This window comes from Chelon labrosus (assembly GCF_963514085.1).
Source record: "Chelon labrosus genome assembly, chromosome: 21".
NCBI lineage: Eukaryota > Metazoa > Chordata > Actinopteri > Mugiliformes > Mugilidae > Chelon > Chelon labrosus.
In genome coordinates this window covers 512,659-534,220 of record NC_140354.1, presented here as the reverse complement: position 1 = coordinate 534,220, position 21,562 = coordinate 512,659, and the positions used below count along the sequence as shown (strand labels likewise).

General features: G+C 42.3%; 1 protein-coding gene across 1 annotated transcript in view; it reads left to right on the top strand.

Moving 5' to 3' along the window:
- bahcc1a (BAH domain and coiled-coil containing 1a) overlaps nt 1-21,562 on the top strand; it is a 65,394-nt gene that overhangs the window by 30,120 nt on the left and 13,712 nt on the right. The window contains exons 3-16 of the mRNA XM_084569996.1: nt 4,131-4,256; nt 4,474-6,858; nt 7,535-7,640; nt 7,749-7,948; nt 8,203-8,361; nt 10,718-10,992; nt 11,340-11,685; nt 12,103-13,032; nt 14,510-14,679; nt 14,840-14,976; nt 15,128-15,241; nt 17,402-17,516; nt 17,699-17,924; nt 18,736-18,930. Coding sequence (XP_084426122.1) covers nt 4,131-4,256; nt 4,474-6,858; nt 7,535-7,640; nt 7,749-7,948; nt 8,203-8,361; nt 10,718-10,992; nt 11,340-11,685; nt 12,103-13,032; nt 14,510-14,679; nt 14,840-14,976; nt 15,128-15,241; nt 17,402-17,516; nt 17,699-17,924; nt 18,736-18,930 — 5,484 coding nt within the window. The remainder of the gene's footprint in view (nt 1-4,130; nt 4,257-4,473; nt 6,859-7,534; nt 7,641-7,748; nt 7,949-8,202; nt 8,362-10,717; nt 10,993-11,339; nt 11,686-12,102; nt 13,033-14,509; nt 14,680-14,839; nt 14,977-15,127; nt 15,242-17,401; nt 17,517-17,698; nt 17,925-18,735; nt 18,931-21,562) is intronic.

Genomic DNA, 21,562 nt, shown 5'->3' with positions numbered 1-21,562 from the left:
GTTGTTTCCCTTATGGCCAGAGTTGGTTTTAAGACCCTTTCAGACTCCATTTTCTGCTACAACTGGTTCTCTAACTTCATCTTGTAAACCCCCTCCCCTCTCTCACCCTCCTCCTCAGCTCCCTCTGCACTGTCTTCAGGTCGTCCTTGTTGCCTGACTTGAAGACCCTCTTCTTTTTTCCTCCCAGCAATGTCCCACTTTGCTTTTATGGCCTAGTCCCCAATGGCTGTCAGGGGCTGCTACAATGGCAACAATAGTTCCAGGTCTAGAAGAATAGACGCAAATGAGATATCAGCTCCACCACCAACTCAGTCAGAAACATTTCCCTCACAGCATCACCATTTCTTTTACTTTTTAATTTCAAGGTTTCATTGTCAAAGCCCTTTCTTCTTGTGGAAAAGTATAATAATATTAATAAGAGTGATGATGATAATGCCAGCCTAATAAAAGTAATGGAGGTGATTATGACTGGAATTATTGCTCCATTGGCAGTGAAGGCCATTATCTCTATTGCAGTTTAATTGCATATAACACACTAAGAGCATGATTGAATTTAGACTGTTCATCAACCCCATTCAGCTGTTTCCTCCTCAAGATAATTGCATATTGTGTTTTTTTCCTGTTTTGCATAAAAAGCAAGTCAAATGAGCGGCAAAATTATCCAGACTCTCGCCTCCTCTCTCCAGGTGTCAGAAGAACCTCAACAGACGCAGAGCATGCATTTACTCATGTGTGTCAGTGCATTAGTGTCTCACTTGTAACTTCAAAGATATGCGCTGCATAATGTTTTTTTCTTTAACTGAATGTGTTTTAAATGTGGCTACTTGCACACAAATCAAAGCATATCATATTTCTGCTATTTGTTTCTGCTCTCTGAATGTTTTATTCTAATATCAGAATATTCAAAGCATCCAGTAATCAAAAGATACCTGATCTGATACCTATAAGACCAAATTTGTGACAGCAGCAGTATAAATAACATCATCACCTATCATTGATGGTGTGGATCAAAATAATATTGTTTCACGCAAAAGTCTTGTTTTGAAATTCATATTTTCTTTCTGGTTTGTGTGTTGTTCCTTTCCTGAACGGAGATGCTGGCCCAAAAATGTTCTGCTGTAATGAGTGAATTCTCCAAACCTTAGTTTGTTAAGAGAGCTACACAAAACTCAGAATTCAAAACTAGGAAGCATCCATAAATACAGTAATATCACTGCTGCGCCTGTGTTCTTTACTTTCCAGGTGCAAGCTCATGATGCAAGTTACATCTTTGTTTTGTGATCACTTAAAGTACTCCCACGCTTTCAGAGCAACATGTAAAATTGTAGTGCAAAATGAGTCCAAAACTTGGATAATGCAGAGCACATCAATGAGCATTGTGTGTAAAAAATGTAACCACATGTGGCCAAGATAGTGAACGAGGGGCTTCAGTATATGAAATTGGGTGCAAGAAAATGGAAAGGAAATGTAAAACAAACTATAATGAAATCAGATGTAGTATAATGACCGTTTTATTAATTGTAAGATGTTTTTAGAACACCTGGCAATATATTTTTGCATTTGGAAATAATCCCTGCCGAATCAGTGAATCAACTAAGTGGAAACATTTAAAACATAAATGGACCAAATAAACCTGAAGGCTCCTCACAGGCCTGCCAGTGAGCTGGATCCAATATGAAAAAAACAAAAAAACAAAAACATTTGCAACCTTATATTGGTGTCCACACATAAACACACATGCCTGTACTCGCACATTTGCCTGCACACTACTGTCTAATCCCCTTCTACTGGATATGCTCTGCCTTTCCAAGTCTATTTTCAGTTGTTCATCTTTCCTTCTCTGAGTAGTTACCAGCTTTGCCTTTTGTAGAATTTAAGCTGCACCCCCCGCTTTTCCTCCTCTATACCCATTTTTTTCCCATTCTCTGCATCCCTTCCTTTCAATTAGTCAAACCTGAAGAGATCCACCACAGTATTGCCCCTCCTCAGCCAAACATCTCCCGCCGCCTCTCCTTTTCTCCTCCCTCTCTGTGTCTTGATGGTTCTGTCACTTTTTCTCTATTAGCGAACCTAACGGGCAGTTCAGGCTCATCTCCTCTCCTCTTGGTCTGCCTATGCCATGATCTCGTCTGTCCTTCTATCTCTTTTGAAGGCTGGTTTTGTGCTAGAGAGAAAGACGTTCTTCTGCCTATAATTCAGCAGACTTAATTCTCATCTGTGCCTAGACACTGGCCTATGCCTCTCTTTGTCCTCCCTGTTTGACTCTCTCAACTGTGAGAAATACCTTCAAAACATTTGAAAACCTTGTCTGTTTTATCTGCTTCTCATCCCTACTCTACCCGTGGAAAGGAGGGCATACGCTCTGAACCCCCTGTCATTTACTTGCTGATACTTAGTTTATTTATGTGTGTGGAAGGGGCGAGAGAGCAAGACTGCTGTGCAGTGAGGAGGCTGCACCAATCCCCTAGTCAGGTTGCCTGCAGCAGCAGAAGCAACAGAAGCAGCAGCTTCCGTTAGCCAGATTAATGGCTGAATGGTCTCTGCCGTGTCCAGCCATCCCCCTCTTGCAGAAAGTGAGCGGGTTGGCATTATCGGGCATAGCCAGACCACACTGTGAAAAGGGATTATGCCATCAATCGTCACACTCACAAACAACATGCTGCCACTGAAAAAAAGCCATCCCCCAGCCTGGATGAGGACTGGCCTACAGCTCTCTTTTTTCCTCTCTCTCAAAATCAGAGAAAAAAGTCTTGCTTGAACAAAGAATCAACCCCTCCTCCCTATGTAGATGAAACGGCAATAATATGTGCATCGTGCAAGCAAAGAAAGAAAGAGTGTGCGTGCGTGCGTGCGTGTGTGTTATGGGGGTTAGAAAATTATAAAAAAGGTAAAAGACAGAAAAAAGAGAATATATCAGAGTGTGTAATTATCATCCCATAGCCCTCCTCAGAAAGCAGCACCGCCTGTGTTATTGCAGCGCTGTTTGCCCTCTCTGTGCATTTCATTAATAAAGATGGGAGGTCGCACTGAGACGAGGTCATTAAATCCAGCACAACACTCCTTTCTCCCAGAGCTGGCTCACAGCACCAGCCGCATTGTTCCATCAGCAGAAAGTCATTCAACACTCTGAGCTGCTGTAAAAACAATGGTGCTGCACATGCACACAGGGCCGAATGACCTGCCTGTGTGCTTTCTGGGATCAGGTCACATGCTTGCCAACGCAACAACGTTTTTCTTTCATTTAGTTTGTATAAAAAACACATGTTCCATCTACTGTTCCTTCATCCTTCATTCCATATGTCAGTTGGTGTCAAACTGCTAAGACTGGAGATTAAGACAGGTGCAAAAGCAAAGAAAAGGAGATGTGAATCACCTTTATGTATGTGTCCCTATTTAAAAAACATCACACAAAATAGTAGTAGAGAACATTCAATCTAACTATATCTACTGCACTTTCAAATAGATATTTCATCGCTGTGTTGTCTTATTTTTCTATTGGTTTTATTTTTTAATCTTTCTTAAAATAGTTTTAAATAATTTAATTTACAGATATAATCACACTCTCATTGCTGTGTTTAGATGCTGTCATTATCCAATTGCAGTGGAAGTGGGTTGTCAGTGATGCTCTTTCATGCCAATATTGGGATGGGCTTTCATCTCAATCCAGCTTTGCTCCACTCTCAAATTTGTTGTGTTTTCCAGTATTCCATGGCAAAAAAAATTGCAAAAGATTTATTTGGTCCTGGTGTAAATGTCCTCCAGTTAGGCTTGATGTAATTAATCAGTTTGTATAATTTTACAGCCCCAATATCTCAATAACCTTTTACCCCTTATTATAGGTTAGTAAAGCTTAACAACCTGGTTCTCCCTCCTTTGTAAACACAAACTTCCATCCTTATTATTCCTTTCAGTTAGACAGAGGAGTTACAATCAGTCATGAGAGTGACAAAAAACACATTTTTTTTATGTTACAGCAGCTTCCAAGCTTGTCTTTTGTTGTATGCATTCTATATCCAGGCCAAAAAGTCATTGAGAAAGGTAGAACTAGTACATATGTCCATGTGAACTAGCTCCATTGGATCTGAAGTGGCTGTTGTACTCTCCTTCACATTATCTTCTATTAATTTTAGCAGGTCCAGGGTATCCTCGATTCTCAGGGAGTCTGGCCCATACGTTCCTTCCAATGAGCCACTTGGATCACCATGCCAACAGTGGAGTTCTCTATGGGCAGCACCGTTTCTATGACACTCAAAAAGGTGAGATTATTAAACTTTAATGAGATTGAAAAAAGACATTTAAATTCAATTTAAACAATTTAATAAGCAATATAGTTAATATATTAAACAATATATAAACATGGAATACTGAAATAAGGGTGCTTAGGAACACAAGTCAAGATTAAATAATGGCTTTGACAGTCTTGAATAGCCTAATCTATTTGTCTTTAATCACATTCTTTCCTTTCTCTTTCAGAGAACTTCTATCTTCGGGGTCTCCCGTCCCAGCCACCTCTCATCTCAGCCAACCACAGTCTGCCAACAATGTCCAGGGCCGGTTCAGGACACCCTCAGGGGTCCTGCAGCAGAAACAGAGATCCAGGGTTAGGGACAGGTATACACAAGGCTCTTAAAGAGGCATCTGCAGAGAGAGGAGTGGTACCTGTGAAGGACAAGGAAAGGCCCAGTAGCAAACAAGAGGCCAAGGAGAGACAGCAACAACAGCACCACCACAGCCACCAGCCACCACAGCCCACGCACCACCACCATTCCCATGCCCATCAGCAGCACCCGCACTATCCACAGCACCCACTACCCCTGGAGGAGGTCAATAGTCGAGCCCTGGAGAGACACAAGGCATCACTCACAATGGAGTACAGCAAGGAGCAACCTCAGGGTATGGGCAAGCCACTCAGTGCCTGCTTGCACAATGGCAAGATGCAAAATGGAGATGCAGGAACTGGAGCAGGGGCTAAGGCCTCTATGTCTAGCTGTGGAGGGGAGGGCTCAGCCCATCGAGTTATGGGGGGTGGAGGGAGCAGCCAGGGTAGACAAATGGGGTCTAGTGGCAGTAGCCGTTGCACGAAAGAAGGGGTAACTGGGGAGATGAGGATCAGTGAACAACCGTCAGACTGCATAGAAAAGGGACAGAGAGCATTTCACCACTCTCTGTCCTACTCTGTTCCCCCACCCTTACATATGGGTTCTGCTGCAGGAGGGGCACACCCCCATGCACATTCTCGTTCCCACCCCCATACACATTCTCACCCAGGGGGCTTCCACTGCCTTCAGCTCCACCCAAGCCACCCACAACATCCACATCATTCCCACCATACGCACCACCATCCAGACTTTTTCTGCCCACCCCCACCTGCTCCTGCGGCCAACCCTGTCGCACATGAGAGGGGGGCAATTAATATGGGACGGGAACCTAAAGTCACTGGGACAACATTTGTGCCATCTGTGGCAGATTTAGGGGACAAATCTAGTGGGCCATTCCAACTTAGTAACCTGGACTGCCATGGTGTGGTTAGTGGAGGAGGACTTAGCAATGCCAAAGAAAAGGCATTGGAAAAGAATGGTGGTGGTGGTGGTGGTGTTGGTGGTGGGCACCAGAGTAGTTGGCACAGAAAACAGCCACAGCAACAACAGCAACAGCAGCACCCATACAGAAAGATAGATAAAGCTCCAGACTGGATGCAGTCTCACCACCCACATCTTCAACCCTCACAACTTCCTCAACTTCCCCAACAACAACAGCCTCCACATTCTCAACAGCAGCACCAGGTTGTACGATCACGGAGTGCCGAGTGTATCAACAGTGGTATGGACATAGATGTTTTCAGATCCTCGGTGCCCCAGGGGCCCAAGGCTGGTCACTCTATCCCTCATTCTGTAAACACTTCTCCTTACAGAGACTGTTCCCATCCAGGACCCACACCAAACTCCTCCCCACTTGGAAATAAAAGCATGGGGCAACACAGTGGGACTGGAGCGAACCATGGTCTTGCAGGTAGCTGCTCTTTACAGAGAGATGGCCAAAAGGTAGCCAGGATTTGCCACCAGCAGCATGGCCACCCTGGCACAGATGCTCAGTCTTCAGCTGAGTTGATTCGAGTGAATAGTCAGGAGCTTAAAAGAAAGATGGACATGTCTCCTTATGGTTACAGCAACAGCAGTGGGCAGCACCACCACCAGCCCCCAGTGCCATCTTGGGCAATGAGGCCTCCCCATCACATACCACAACCTGAGGAGGAGCAGAGGAAGTCCTACATGGAGTTAGGGACTACTGGTGGGCAACACTCTGAGCAGCAGCAGCAGCAGCAGCAGCAGCCACCGCAGCAGCAGCAGCAGCCACCGCAGCAGCAGCAGCAGCAGCAGCAGCAGCAGCAGCAGCAAGGATTGAGCCTTCCTCCTCCACAACCCCCCTCTATACCTCCTCTCAGTCAGCAACAGCAGCAGCCACAACAAAAGTCTGATCCCCAGGGTCCAACTCAGGATGAGAGCAGTGCCATGAAAAGCTTGCTAAAGTACAGTAACCAGCAACAACCACTGCTACTCTCCCAGAAGAGCCCCTTTGGGGGTCTGGGAAGTCTCAAATCAGGTCCATCAGGGGGGAGCTGTGTCCTGCAGGGCAACAAACAGACTCTACCTTCCAGGAAGGGCCCAGCAAATGACAGTGAGCGTCTTGAATACAGTGGGCGCAGCCGGGATATGGGGGAGGCAGGTCATGGGGAAAGTGAGGTGCGGCAGCTGCCAGTTGGAATTGCTGTGGCAGTGGCTAGACAAAGGGAGCCACCTTGTCGTTCAACAGACAGTCATCTCAACAGCCGGCAGGGAAGGGTACATCCCTCTGTGAAAGGTAAGTAACCTGGGCCATTACCTCATGACAAAAAAAATACCTCAAACAAAATGAAACAAAAAAGACAAACTCTAATGGTAAAAAAGCATGGCAGAGATGAGGTAAAATATTGATACTACATAAACACAACATCATTTTCCAAACCAAGCCTATCCAGTTTTGTTGAATTTTGTTGTATGCCATCAAATGATATCATAATGTAATCACTGATTTTAAGGTATTGGCCTTTTCACTCTAGTTGGTTTGGAGAGGTCATCCTCTTACAAAATTACTTTTTATTATGTTAAGTACTACTCAAAAACAAGTCCCAAATTCAAGACACATGAGTTTGCCTGCAAAGTTATATTATTTTCAGTATTGCTGTCACTAAAATTCAACAACATAAATCAAACTTCTGTGCCACCATTAAATAAGTCAAAATGAAATAAATAATCTATTGACAAATTATTATATCTTTGAAGAAAAAATATGTCATCACACAGAAGTTTTAATAGGAATTAATCATTGTCTTTTATAAGTCAATATTTAATTTTTCTGTCATGCTATGTCATTTATGTCTATGTTGATTACACATGAAAACTGAAAAAAATAAACAATAAAGTTATGACTATGTTTTTGAAAGACTAGACACCGCAAAAAAAAAGAGTGGCTAATTTGACTTTTGTGTGCCTTGCAGGAGTGCCCCGCTCCATGTATCCCACAGATGAAGAAGAGAGGAAGAGGTTGAGTGACGAACAAATAGGTCTCAACTGTTTGGACAGAGAGAGAGATGCATACATCAGGTGAGCAAATGTAAAGCTATGGTTACATTTGAATATGTACTGTCAGAAGCATTAGCCTACTATTTGTGCCATTTGTATTTCTTGACTGATGCCTTATCCTAATGACAGGGATAATAAAGACAGGGTGGAGTTTGCAAGGATCCACCCCTCCAACAGCTGTCATGGAGACCTTGCCTCTCATCTCGTTGTCCCAGGTGGGACTTCTCTACAGTCTGGCCAGTTAGGAGATCCTGCTGCACATTCGGCTCACCATCACTGGATGCCAAGAACTGGAAGCCCATCCCTCTGGATGACAGGACACTCGTATGGTAAGACAAATTATATAAATAGTTTTGGAGATTTAGAAAAAATGTGCTCTTTTCAGTGGTACGACTTAAATGCTCTCCAGGCTTTTTCAACTTAAGCATCATTTTAGTGGTTCACCGTCAGTTGAGCATGTGAAATTAGGTAATAGTTAGGTAGTTTATAGGTAGTTTAGTGTGCAGCAGTATGTTTGTACTCATTTATTTAACTAGAATATTTTGGGTCTGCAATCTCAACTGAAATCCTTTCTATAAAGCAGGTATAGGCCATACAACCATACACCAGAATCTGCCCCCAGGTTTCTCTGCAGCCATGCCAGGCCCTCTGCAGCCTGTCCTGCCTCTGCCTCAGGACCCCTCTGCCCAGCTGGTGGTCCTGCCCTCTGAACCTCCCTCTCATCCTGCAACCCATCACCTGGGTATGCCATAACCTTGCTTTCTCCTCTGTAAAATCAAGTGTATTAATAAAGCCCATACACATATACAGCTACACATATCCAAATCCCCATGAATAAGAAAAACCATAAAAGTAGCCTCTGCTGCCTAAAACACAAATGCAATATTTAATGTTATTTAATTGCATGGGGGCTAGCATTAAAAAACACTGGTAATCACAGTGATCTTATGAAGACTGCTGACAAACATCCCTTTCATTGGTCTGTTCACAGAGAGACACACATCAAACCATAAACAAAAGCTCATATGCTCATACAAAGCTACAGTTAGGTCCATATATTTTTGGACACGTGCAGTTTTTGTTATTTGCTTAAAATGGAGATTCTCATGGAGATTCTTAGCTTAAATTTTTTGGACTGGACAGGTATATATTTTTCATTATTCATAACAGGTAAAAGGTCAGACACTAGTTCCAAGTGTGACATTTGCATTTGTGAACAAAACAAACAAATACATTTTTAATGCAGTGAAACTAGGCATGAAACTAGACTGAAAGAACCAAGCAAAACAACAAAATGGTTCTGACTGGCTGTAAGACTATTCAACTGTATTCAGACCTTATAATGAGAACCAAATGTTTCCAGACTAAAATGCTGATAAAAAATTAAGTGTGACTACGCAAGGCCTACCTACTATAAGCCCTACAACATAAAAAGGTGTCCATTAAAGACAACAGAAGACATCACAATAGTACACATATCAAAATGCCAGACCAGTTTTGGACATATAGACCTGTACCAGATTTACACAAAACTATTTAGAAGACATGATCTGAAGCATGCAATCTGTCATGGTGAGAACATGGTGGAAGCAGTGTGATGGCATGGGCATTAATGGTTTCCAGTGGTAGTGGGTGACTTCTGTGACAGAGGTAGCTGAATGAAGTTGATGGGGTTATATTGTCCGCTCTGATTGAAAACAAAGTGGTACGAAGCAAAATAGTACAGTGCTTCACAGTACAGATGGACAATGTCCCAAAACACACTATAATTCCCAGGAGTTTTTCAAGGTAAAGAAGTTCAATATTCTGCAAAGGACGAGTCAGTTACCAGATCTAGACCTGATCAAGCATGCATTTCACTGACTGAAGACAAAACTAAAGGTAGAAAGACCACAAACAAACAATAACTGAAGACAGCTGGGGTTAAGTCCTGGCAAACCCATTGTTTTGGGGTTGTCTATGGGTTCCAAACATCCAAATACTGTATTATACAAGTTATATGAACCTACTGTAATTTCATTTGTGCACCCCATAGTCTACCACAGCACAGGAAGTTGAAATGCATCAACAGAAACTTTCCCACAGGAAACATTTGCATGTCCAAGTTCATGTGTTAAAGTTCTTGGTGTGTTTCACTGAAGAGGCTGAAAGATCAAGTTGATTATGGTGAAAATGTTAATGAGAAGTGTTACTGTGAGTAAACATGATGGTGATCGAGACTACGGCCCACTAAAGTATTGTAATATTTAAGAGTTTGTATTTTTATTAACTGGGTGTTTTTATTGACTTAAATTACTGCAAATGTAGTCTCTATAAACAGATATCTGGATGGTAACATTCATTAATACACAGGATTAGATGTAACAATCCCTTGTGCCAAAATCCCAGGCAAAACACATTTAGAGGCCCTGTCCAGCTGAGAAATCCTAACAAACCTACAGTCATATGATATGACGCTTAACCTACAATCTAAATAATAGATTTCTATAAATAAATAATAAATAAATAAATAGAATTCTAAATCATCATTGAACAATAGCCAATAGACCCTAAGATACACGACAACAACAACAATAATGTGACTAGAAGGAGCAGCCACAATGAGCTGTTAGTTTAAGATCTGCAGGCAGCAGAACTAATTTCTTTCACTGTGGGCTGCTGTTTTGCACACCCAGATCAAAGCACCTGACCAAATAATGGAAAAAGGCCAATTATTACCTGGAATAGTTTGTTTTGTCAGCTGTAAAATTAAACTTCTTGTGCTGATACCACCAGTAACTAGAGATGTGACTAAAATCAACCATGAATGAAATGTTTTACTTTGTCACTTAAAGAAACATCTTTCTGTTTAGAACAGAGAGTGTGGGGTTGCTGCTACCTCTTGTTTTTTTAAGGGATACATGTTCCATAAAGGTGTCACTGCTTTAAAACAGTTGTGGGGTATATGGTAAATATTGAGAAAACAAAACATTTTCTCTGTTAACTAATGTATTAGTATTATATTGTGGTGTGTTGCATTATTGCTGATGTGCAACCCTGAATGTGTGTTTGTTCTAAGGTAGCTCCTCCATTACATTCCTCCTCCTTTTTCTCATTAGATGTAATGGAGCAGCAAGGACTGTGGTCTCCTGTATACGGTGCCCGGGGCCCACCCTCCCACATGCAACATCCTGCTGTGTACTCACGATCTCAGTTTCTACGGCAACAGGAGCTGTATGCTCTCCAGCAGCATCAGCAGCTTCACCATCAGCACCAGAGTCACCAACAACAACAGCAACCACAACAACAGTCTCAAACTCAGCAGCAGCAACAGCAGCAGCACCGACCTATACACAACATGACCATGGACCCTCAAGTCAATCACAATGCACAGGTGATTATGGAGTATATCTATCTATCTATCCATCTATCTATCTATCTATCTATCTATCACAAAAAGGCAAACAAGACTCAAAAAGAGTAAGCGAGTCATGAGTCAGCTTAAGCATCACATGACTTTTTTTGTCCATTTTTAACTCTCCCGCTAATTTTATGGAATATGCTGATGTTTTCACAAGTGAGTGAATTGAAATGAATATAGATTGTTATGCTGTCAGTAACCAGAACTGGTAGGAAGGAACTGGTTGTCATGTGGCTAGTATGGAAATTAATTTGCTAGATACTTTCAAGATTTGTTCATTAAATGTACATGTGAAGACATGTATTTTTTTAATGCCACAGATACAGAAGAGACCGGATGAGCCGTTGGTTGAACTGGAGGAACTCATTTTAGAAAGAAGAACATCAAAACCTGCCAAGGCCTATTCCTATAACCCACCACAAAGCACCAACTCACCCCCTACGGCCTGTGCTGCTCATTTGTCCCCTTGTTGCCGGTCCCCCTCACTACGACTACATCCCAAAAGCACTCCTTCGACACCGTGCCCTGCTCCAAGCCCTATTGCAGCAACCCCTCACTCACCTGCCATCAGCCCTGACCCACCTCAAAGGCTTAAAGGGATTGAATCCCAGGACAAGACAGTAGAAGGACAGTCCGCACAGGAATACCCACAGTCTCTGGAGCCTGGTAAGAATTCAACCTAAAATACACAAATGAGTCTCAATGTTTGCATTTTTTATACACTGTGTGCAATGGCTTAAATATGAGCAATATAGATAACATCTGATGAACGGTTGTCAAAGAATATGCTGATGATAATCACAGCTACAGAAAAAGAACAGAAAAACAATTCTAGGATAATATGGAGAAACGCCTGCACCTACGCATGTGTCAGGCTTGCTGATAAAGCAGATATCAAGCCACTTTAAATAATGCACACATAGTTAGTTACATATGGTCTTTTACCCATTCTTCTGCTGGAAGATCATGGCTGAGTGTCATTTCATTCACAAGTTAAAGGATTTTAGTGGGATTTGTTTATGAATTGTTTCGCCTGTAAAGACAGTAGATGATATTATTATCTATATTTCTTTTTATCTATAGACTTACCTCCTGGATACACCTACCCAGTTGTTTCCATGGGCTACAGGAGCGGACCTTCCCCTCAGGATGTTCAACTGGCGGAGCCAGCTGACATGGAAGCAGTCCAAGCGGAGCCTGCTGATCATGCTCCCCATACTCTTGCCAGCCTAGGGGAGGGGTTAGACTGCCAAGTGGCGGTCAGACCCTTCCCAGAGCCACTCACACTCAAAGAACTAGAACAGGACGATGGGGAAAGAGTGGCTGAAAGTGTTCTGGAACAGAGGGAAGAGGTGAAGATAGCAGTCAACTATGTGCCTGGGGAAGAGGAGGTAGAGGAACCAAATCAGAAAGAGGTACTGGTTTGCCCCCCTTCTGAGAGTCCAGTATGTGAGGATGCTTCTCGTTCAGTCCACCTTTCAACAGTGGACTCTAATAGGCCAGAAACTGTCATTACCTTGGAAGAGGAAGAGGATGATGAAGCAATGGATGAGAAGAGTCGGGTGACACATGCTCAAAAAGTCAACATGCCCAGAGATCAGGAGCCAGAGCTACCAGCCATCATCGAGCTTGACCCTACTTCCCCTGCAGACCCTGAGTCACAATCCTCCCCATCTGAGGGAGCAAACAACAGTGGGCAGCAGCACAATAACAAGATGACCCCTGATGCCACGGTGGACTTTGTGTGCCTTTCCCCTGCCTCACATTCTGCTCCCAGTCCAATCGAGCAAACTGTTACAGTGTTCCACAAACCACTTGTGCCCTGCTACTGGAGCTTGGAGCTGCTCATTGCCGCTGCGTTCTGCACCGATGTCCCCCCATTTCCTCTTTTCAGCTTTTGCACCCCAACAGCTGCCCCCTCACAGTACAACCATCACCAGGGTATGAAGCTTCTGAGTGAGCTGGCAGATCTGGAGCAGCAACAGCAAAAGCGCATGTGTGGGAAAAGCCAGGGTGAGGAACAATGTCAATTATTCCCATATATTGACATGCACATAGCAACACACTCATATCAACAGAATCCACTTCTCTCTGATATCCTCAATGTGCACTGAGACAAACCCCTCCTCCCCCTCAGGCCTGGCATCCGTCACTATGTGTTTCCTTCAGATACTCCTCTCTTCCAGCTGGTCTCAAGAGCCTCTGTAAATCCTAACACCTCCCCATAGTCTCTGTCTGTATGCCTGATTGCCATTGCTTTTCTTTAGTGTGTTAAAGGCACTTTTATTTCCTAAAATGCTATTCTAATGAAGCAGAAGCCTCAGGAGAGGGATAAGAAGCAGGAGGTCAGAGTTGTACTATGAGTGAAGGGTGCACGCTTTCCTTTCTCACTCTCTCTATCTCCCTTCCAGCTTTCCATAGGGATTTGTCTTTCGTCTCTCCACATTGCAGCTGTTTGAATCACACATGTGCACAAATATGCACTCACCCAGATACACACATAAATATAGAACTGCAAATGCACACATATAACAAAAGACACACCAGTTGGTTTCCATCTTACCCCAACACAACTCATTATTGTAAGTTAGTGTTTAATCACTAAAGCAGTCAGTGTTTTCAGCACCCTGGAGCATTGCCTGACTAATTAGACCCCATTGTTATAAAGTGCTTTTAAAAGCTTCTCTGGTTTTCAAAGCACCATGTGTTTTTTTATTCATGCAAAAGGGATGTTTTCTGTTTACCCCAGCACCCTGATGCATTTAACTGCTCCCAAAAGTAGGTTTTATAATTGGGGTATCATCTCTTTCTGGAGTCAGTGATGTCTTCATGATGCATCATGGATGACAGCTCAGGGATGTCGCGCATGCTAGATTAGAGTCACAACAACAGTCTTTAACGAAACAATACTAAAACAAGTGAGAAGAATCACTATTTTTTTATTTATTCAAGTGAAGATGTAAGACAGTGTTGCTTTGTAAATAAATGTCAGATTTCTCTCTATGACTAGGCTGCAGTCTGTGCTATTAAGCCTGCAGCTCAGGAGGAGCTTGGCCCAGATGGCCACTGACATTGTAGTATCTGGTAAGACCACAGAGATCAAATCTGACCTCTGAAATGCTGCTCCTCCAAACTCACCTCAATTGTTATGTCTCCAAATCAAGCCTAGAGTTTCTCCATTTAGGAATTGTAACGAGTGAAGACTGTTCTGCACTTGGTTTGATTTCACATCTTTCTTTACCATGGAAATTATCCTACAATTATCCACCGCAGTTGTCTTCTGTGGAAGTCGAGGACTTCAGTTTGGATGTGAATATCCTCAAATTAAATCTGAGTTTGTACTTCAAGCATATATACTATATAGCTGTAACTGGAATATGTTTTGGAAAACACTTAGAAAAAAAAAAATGAATGGTGTAAGATATATGGACCTAACTGTATATGGAAATAATGTTAACGTCGCGGGATATTTTCTTTTGTGCCTTAACAGAGGAGGAGTGGCTCATGTTTGATCTCCAAAGTCTTGCTACTTTGGCCACAGCCCGTGCACTAGAGCTGGGATCCCAGGACAGCAGCAATATGGATGCAGGACGCCACTTCCCTGCCCGCAGGATCCTCAATTTACGTAGAAAATGCAGCTGGACACCTCGCAATGAACCTGTAAGACTACAACTATAGTATGCTTGTTTATAGGTATTCATTTAAGCAGATAAACAGATTACACAGTGATGATAAAGTTTTAATTAACAGATTACCCAGTGTAATGCGTTATGACTGTGTTTAATATTAAAAATAACCTGAAGCAATAAATGTATCTTAGGTGTGCCCTACCAAAGTTACTATGGAAACAATGGATGGTCCTGAACTTGCAATGCGTGTGAAACTGGCTGAGATACAGCGTCGCTACAAAGAGAAGCAGAAGGAACTGGCCAAACTACAGAGGAAGCATGACCATCAGTGAGTATGACCTTATTCCTGTTTACCTCAGCTCAAAAATTTCCAAAGCAATTAATATGTCTACCCGTTTACTGGTTCGAACTTTGGTTTAGGCATGTGTAGTTTCATAGAGTTCTCCTGATTGTGTGTTTACATCTGTGTGTGCAAGCAGGAAGGAGGAAACTCCTCGCAGTCCGGCACGTCGAGGGCCAGGGCGTCCGAGGAAACGGAAACCGCCACTCACCGCAGGTCCAGTCTCCTCTTCTGAGGGCCAAAGAAAAGTCAAGTGAGCATCAGTCAGGCCATCCCCAGTGTCCCAACAGTCTAATTTTGCCGGATAAACACTGCTACATCACCAGTACTCATGGACCGTCTCATTATCCCTTCAACGTTCCTAAGAACTCTACTTGAACCCTTTTTAATCTAATCCTAACTGGTGTTACAGCATCGTCATTTGTCTCAGTTGTGTGTATGTCTACTAGTAAATAATATTTATATATTAGAAAACCTACAAATTCTCAAAGCTCTCCCTCTGTTTCAAATTAGACAGAACTTCTGTGACATTGCTGCAGTTCATTGTGAGCTTGACTTTGTGGGTGCTGGGTGACAAGCTGAGGATGTGATTAGAGTACTGTGCATTCTCCTATGATCTGTCCCAAAAGCAGGAATGTGGTGAACCAGTATCACTACAGCTCCATGGCAGCACTAGAAGTCCAACTGATAGATGTCAAATAGTCCAAGCAATAAGTTAAATTGACTTTTTAAACTTTCATGTATATGTTTGAGGGAAAAGGAAAAAAATAATGGAATGGGGACTGTGCAATTGTTCACTTTTGTGACTGATAAACAAGTTGGATCTAAGGGAGAAAGGTGTATTCAATATGTCGTGTCATCAGGGCCTGGAAAGGCAAAGGTCACTAAATGTCACCTTTCAGCATTCCCTGTCTTCATTTTTTCTTCCGGGCAACAAACACAATACTTTATTTTTCATCTTCACTCTCATTTAATCAGTGTACCCCATAACCCTCGCCCCCTCGCCAGGCAAACACTAATCAGAGCAGGGACAATAATGCTGGGTGACAATGATGAAAGGGTAACATGCCAGGGCCCTGCAGTGAAAAACTGTGAAGTGAAACTAGGTCAACATTGGGGTGGCATGTTGTTTTACGAGCAGCTATACAGTAAACTACAGTCAGCTAAAGCTAGCTGTGTTTCTGATGTGTGTACACAATACACAAGAGAGTGATGTAACACCTCTGAATGAGAAGCTTGATTAGCCATGTGTTGTTTTACATGGCAGGTTCTATAAAGGCATGCTTTGAACCTGCCACTTACGTCACTACAAGATTCTGACACGTTTGAGTTGATTGAGGTCAGTGAGTAACAGTGATTTCTTTCCTTACCTTATTTTACTTGAATTACTGTGAGTATGTGACAGTGTTTGAGTGAGTAATGCATCCAAGCCTCCCTGCTTGTGCAGTCTATGCATCTAAGCATCTGTGCAATTAGGTAAGGTTGTAGATATGCGCTCATGACGATTCATGCCGGTTTTGAACTTGTCTTGTCTTGTCTTGTTTTGATTGGTGGGAAGGCTGTTGAGACATACTCTTGCTAGCACAGTCTACTAATCAAGTGTGTCTGATTAGTAACCGCACTCTCAGCAACACCAGTCATCCACAAAAGGGAGGGACACGTTGTGTTTCTTCAGCAGCAGAAGTCAGGCCATGGAGGGATCTGTTTTATAGGGCCACCAGACTTCACTGGCACCTCTGTCAATTGCCAGTTGGTGGGCAAACAATCGCACTACCTGACTATGTTTGTGTGCAACAGGTGCTGACACACTCTGATTATGAGATTTACTCACAAACAAGTCAGACATATGGTACTTTGTCTGTCATATGCTGTGTTCCTACGTTGATAAATGGGACAACATAGAAGCACACATTGAAACTTAAACCGTGTGTGTTATGTGTGGTTACTGAACTGTATATGGAACGCTGTGCAAACAAAGAACGAACATGACATTTTGAATATAGGCTCCTTTATTTATCTACTTCACATTTAAAGCTGGGTTATTCTGCAAATATGATTAATTTCCTTGGTTGTAGGAGAGAGAAGTTATTCTTTTGTTTGCACATGGCCTGGCTCACACTGATGGGCAGTGTTCCACAGGGAAATTCAAGGGCACTTGGAGCGGCTGATCTGTGATGCAGAAAGAGCCACTGCAATATGAAAATACAACTGGAGAGCTACAATGCTGAAAACAGTATGGCTGTAGACAAAGCTATGCAATGTTTCACAGGCCACAAGCACACTCCTTTGAAAAGACAGTCATTAGATCCTACAGAATGGTGACTCAGCTGTTATTTTCTCATATAATGTCCTACCCCATTAAACCACTGCTTTTGTTCTCTAATGAATACCTCTTCCTTGTCTTGACTTGCAGGTCAATGGGGACAGGGTTTGGCATGTCCCCTGGGGACCATGGAGGGGGTGAAGACAGCCAGAAAAAGAAGAAGAGGCTTTCCAGTCGAGGCTTTGAGAGGCTCAGCACCACACAGGTCAGGATCCCTTTTGTCATCAGTGCAACTAAAAATGAAAAGCCTTTGTTTCTTTGCATTTGATATATATTTGGTCCATTTCTTTGTTGCACACCATCTCTAAATAGTTGCTACTGTCAGGAGTCAAATCCTCTGCTCTCCATGCTAATAAATCCTCTCTCCGGCTCTCTCTGTTGAGACAGATGAAGGCACAAGGCTGCAGAAAAAGCAGTCTTCACTGTGTTCTTAGCTCCAAGCTCACCAGTGATGTGACTCAGCTCAAACAGAAGGCACAGGTCAAAAAGAACCTCTCAGGGATAGGTTCCAGGGACAAGGAAGCTTCGCCTTGCAACTCAACCCCCAAGCATGGACACCGAAGCACAAGCAAAGCTGAGTCCAGACGAGATTCTGGGGGACAAAGCGATACAGGTAACTATTGGCATGCGGTTAGTTTTTAATAAGCAGAAAGCTGTGTTGTCGGTTTCACATATAGAAAGGACAAAGTTTCACCTACAATTAGGCTACACTTTTTCAGACTCACTGAATTTAGACAGTTGGGATACAACCTATTATTGGGTGCGTATTTCAAGCAGTATTCTGCTTCCCTTCTTCTGTCATGTTATGGTTTTCAAAATTCCCTTTACTATGGGAATCAACAACCTCTAAACTAGCAACATCCTGAAAATAGAAGATGTTGATAAAAAATTGAGTGTAATACGGCAGGTTTCTTTTTTCTTTCAGAGAGTGGTTGTAAAGAATATGTTTACCGTTTAACAGACACGTTCATATCGACACACAGGCATTGTGAGTCAGAGTTGATTACTCTGGCATTGTCCATTGTCTACTTTACACAAGCGTTAGTGATATTGGTTTCAATGTTTTATGCAAGAACCATATACAACCAGCAAACGTTTTTAAATTGTAAAGTGAAGTCACCCAGAGCTTAAATATGAGACCAAATCCGAAATGACGTATATCTTTTACTTCAGAATAAACATTTATAAGCAATTACCCATTTTAAATATAGTGTTTCTTTCCACATGGGTAATTGTTCCACCAAAACAAGACCTAATCCCCAGTAATATATTTTATATGTGTTTTCTGCATCCTGGGATTAGGACTAATTTAAAGAAATACAAACTAGACCATTCTTCAGCAATGCCAGTGCGCTTTGGAGATAATTTGACTAAGAGAGACTTCCCTGGATTTGAACTGTAACTGGTCTTGTAAACTTTCTCAGCAGCCTGTGCGGATGGTGTCCCCCAAGAGAGCTGGATTGGATTGGTGCGCTGTGGACGTAAAAAAGGATCCAATAGTCTGACACAAGCTTCAACCCATCTGAGCTTGCCCAGGCAGAAGATTCTCCGTGACCAGAGAAAGGAAGCAATGGAGGAAGAAGAGAGCTCACAGCTAGAAAGTGACTCTTCTGACCAAGGTGAGGCAGTGACAACTGAGGCTCTGTTCAATTCAATTCAATTCAATTTTATTTATATAGCGTCAATAACAATACAAATCGTCTTAAGACGCTTTACAAAACCCGGCCTGAAACCCCCAGAGCAAGCCTGAAGGCAACGGTGGCAAGGAAAAACTCCCTTTTAACAGGAAGAAACCTTGAGCAGAACCCAGCTCAACACACATAGCAGTAAACATTCTATATAGTAATAGCACAGAATTGCATGACTAGTAGTAGATAGGAAATTAGAGGGCAAGAGCTCTGTGCCAGAGAAAAGAAAGTGGAGGATACGAGAGAGGAGAGAGAAGAAAGAAGGAGGACATGTGTTTGGTGCATCGTCCCCCAGCAGCCTAGGCCTATAGCAGCATAACTAAGGGATGGTTCAGTCCAGCCCTAACTATAAGCTTGATCAAAAAGGAAAGTCTTAAGCCTGACCTTAAAAATAGAGAGGGTGTCTGCCTCCTGAACCCAAACTGGGAGCTGGTTCCACAGGAGAGGAGCCTGATAGCTGAAAGGAACCACAAGTAGGCCTGCACTTTCAGACCGAAGTGATCTGTTGGGATGATATGGTACAATGAGGTCTTTAAGATATGATGGAGCTAGGCCTTTAAGGGCCTTGTATGTAAGGAGGAGGATTTTAAATTCTATTCTAGATTTTAAAGGGAGCCAATGAAGAGAAGCTAAAACTGGAGTAATATCATCTCTCTTGCTAATTCCTGTCTATGCTCTTGCCGTGGCATTTTGAATCAATTGGAGGTTTTTTAAAGAGCTATTTGGACAGCCAGACAGTAATGAATTACAATAATCCAGTCTGGACGACACAAATGCATGAACCAGTTTTTCAGCATCACTCTGAGACAGGATGTTCCTAATTTTGACGATATTACGCAGGTGAAAGAAGGCAGTCCTGGTTACTTGCTTTATGTGCAATTTAAAGGACATATCCTCGTCAAATATAACACCAAGGTTTTTCACAGTAGTACTGGAGGCCAAGGTAATGCCATCCAAAGAAACCACATGATTAGATAATGAATCTCTGAGATGCTTAGGACCAAATACAATGACTTCTGTTTTGTCTGAGTTTAAGAGTAGGAAATTACAGGTCATCCAAGCCTTTATGTCTTTAAGGCATGCTTGGAGTTTAACCAGCTGATTAGTTTCATCTCGTTTCATGGATACATATAGCTGGGTGTCGTCTGCATAGCAATGGAAGTTTATGCCGTGTTTTCTAATAATCTTGCCTAATGGCAACATGTATAACGTGAAGAGTATTGGTCCTAGCACAGAACCCTGAGGAACTCCGTAACTTACTTTTGTATAAGTAGAAGAATCATTGTTGACATGAACAAACTGGAATCTGCCAGACAGACAGGATTCAAACCAGTCTAATGCAGTTCCTTTAATTTTGATCTCACTTTCAATTCTCTGTAGTAAAATATTATGATCAATAGTGTCAAATGCAGCACTAAGATCTAGCGGAACAAGTATAGAGACAAGTCCAATGTCTGAAGCCATGAGGAGATCACTGGTAACTTTAACCAGAGCTGTTTCTGTACTGTGATGAACTCTAAAACCTGATTGAAACTCTTCAAACAGACCATTCCTGTTTAAATGGTCACACAACTGAATAGCAACAACTTTTTCTAGAATTTTGGAAATAAAAGGAAGGTTGGAGATTGGTCTATAGTTGGCTAAAACATCTGGATCTAGAGTGGCTTTCTTGAGTAAGGGCTTAATTACAGCAATCTTAAAAGACTGAGGCACATGTACTTATCTTATCTGATTCAATATGGAGGTGTTAATTAATGGAAAAACTTCTTTGAGCAATTTAGTTGGGATTGGATCTAGAAGATAAGTTGATGGTTTAGATGCTGTAATTGTTGAAGAGAGCTCAGGAAGATCTACTGGGGAGAAGGATTCCAGATATTGATAAGGTCTTACAGTACGCTGTACTTACATCTTTGACAGCTGGAGGAAGGATGCCTTGAATGTTTTCTCTAATGCCAACAATTTTATTAGTAAAGAAGCTCATGAAATCATTACTACTAAGGGCTAAAGGAATAGATGGCTCAACAGAGCTGTGGCTCTTTGTCAGCCTGGCTACAGTGCTGAAAAGAAATCTGGGGTTGTTCTTGTTTTCTTCTATTAATGATGAATAATATGCTGTTCTAATACTACTGAGAGCTTTTTTGTAAGTTGTTAAACTATCTTTCCAGGCTATGCGAGCTTCTTCAGAATTAGTGGAATGCCAAATTCTTTCTAGCTTTCGGACTGCCTGTTTTAAACAGCGCAACTGTGAATTATACCAGGGAGCTAGCCTCCTCCGATTCATGACCTTCTTTTTCAGAGGAGCAACTAAGTTTAGAGTTGAACTAAGCGATGCTGCAGTGCCATTGACAAAATAATCTATTAGAGCAGGAGTTAAATTGTGGTTGCTGTCGTCCACATCATTGGCACATGGCACTGAGGTAAGTAAAGAAGGAATTAACTCCTTATATCTAGTTACAGCATCATCAGATAAACATCTATTGTAATGAAATGTCTTTCCAGTTCCTGTTGAGGCCTGATATTAACATGCATCTTAGGTAATACAAACACAAGTGAACTGTGAACT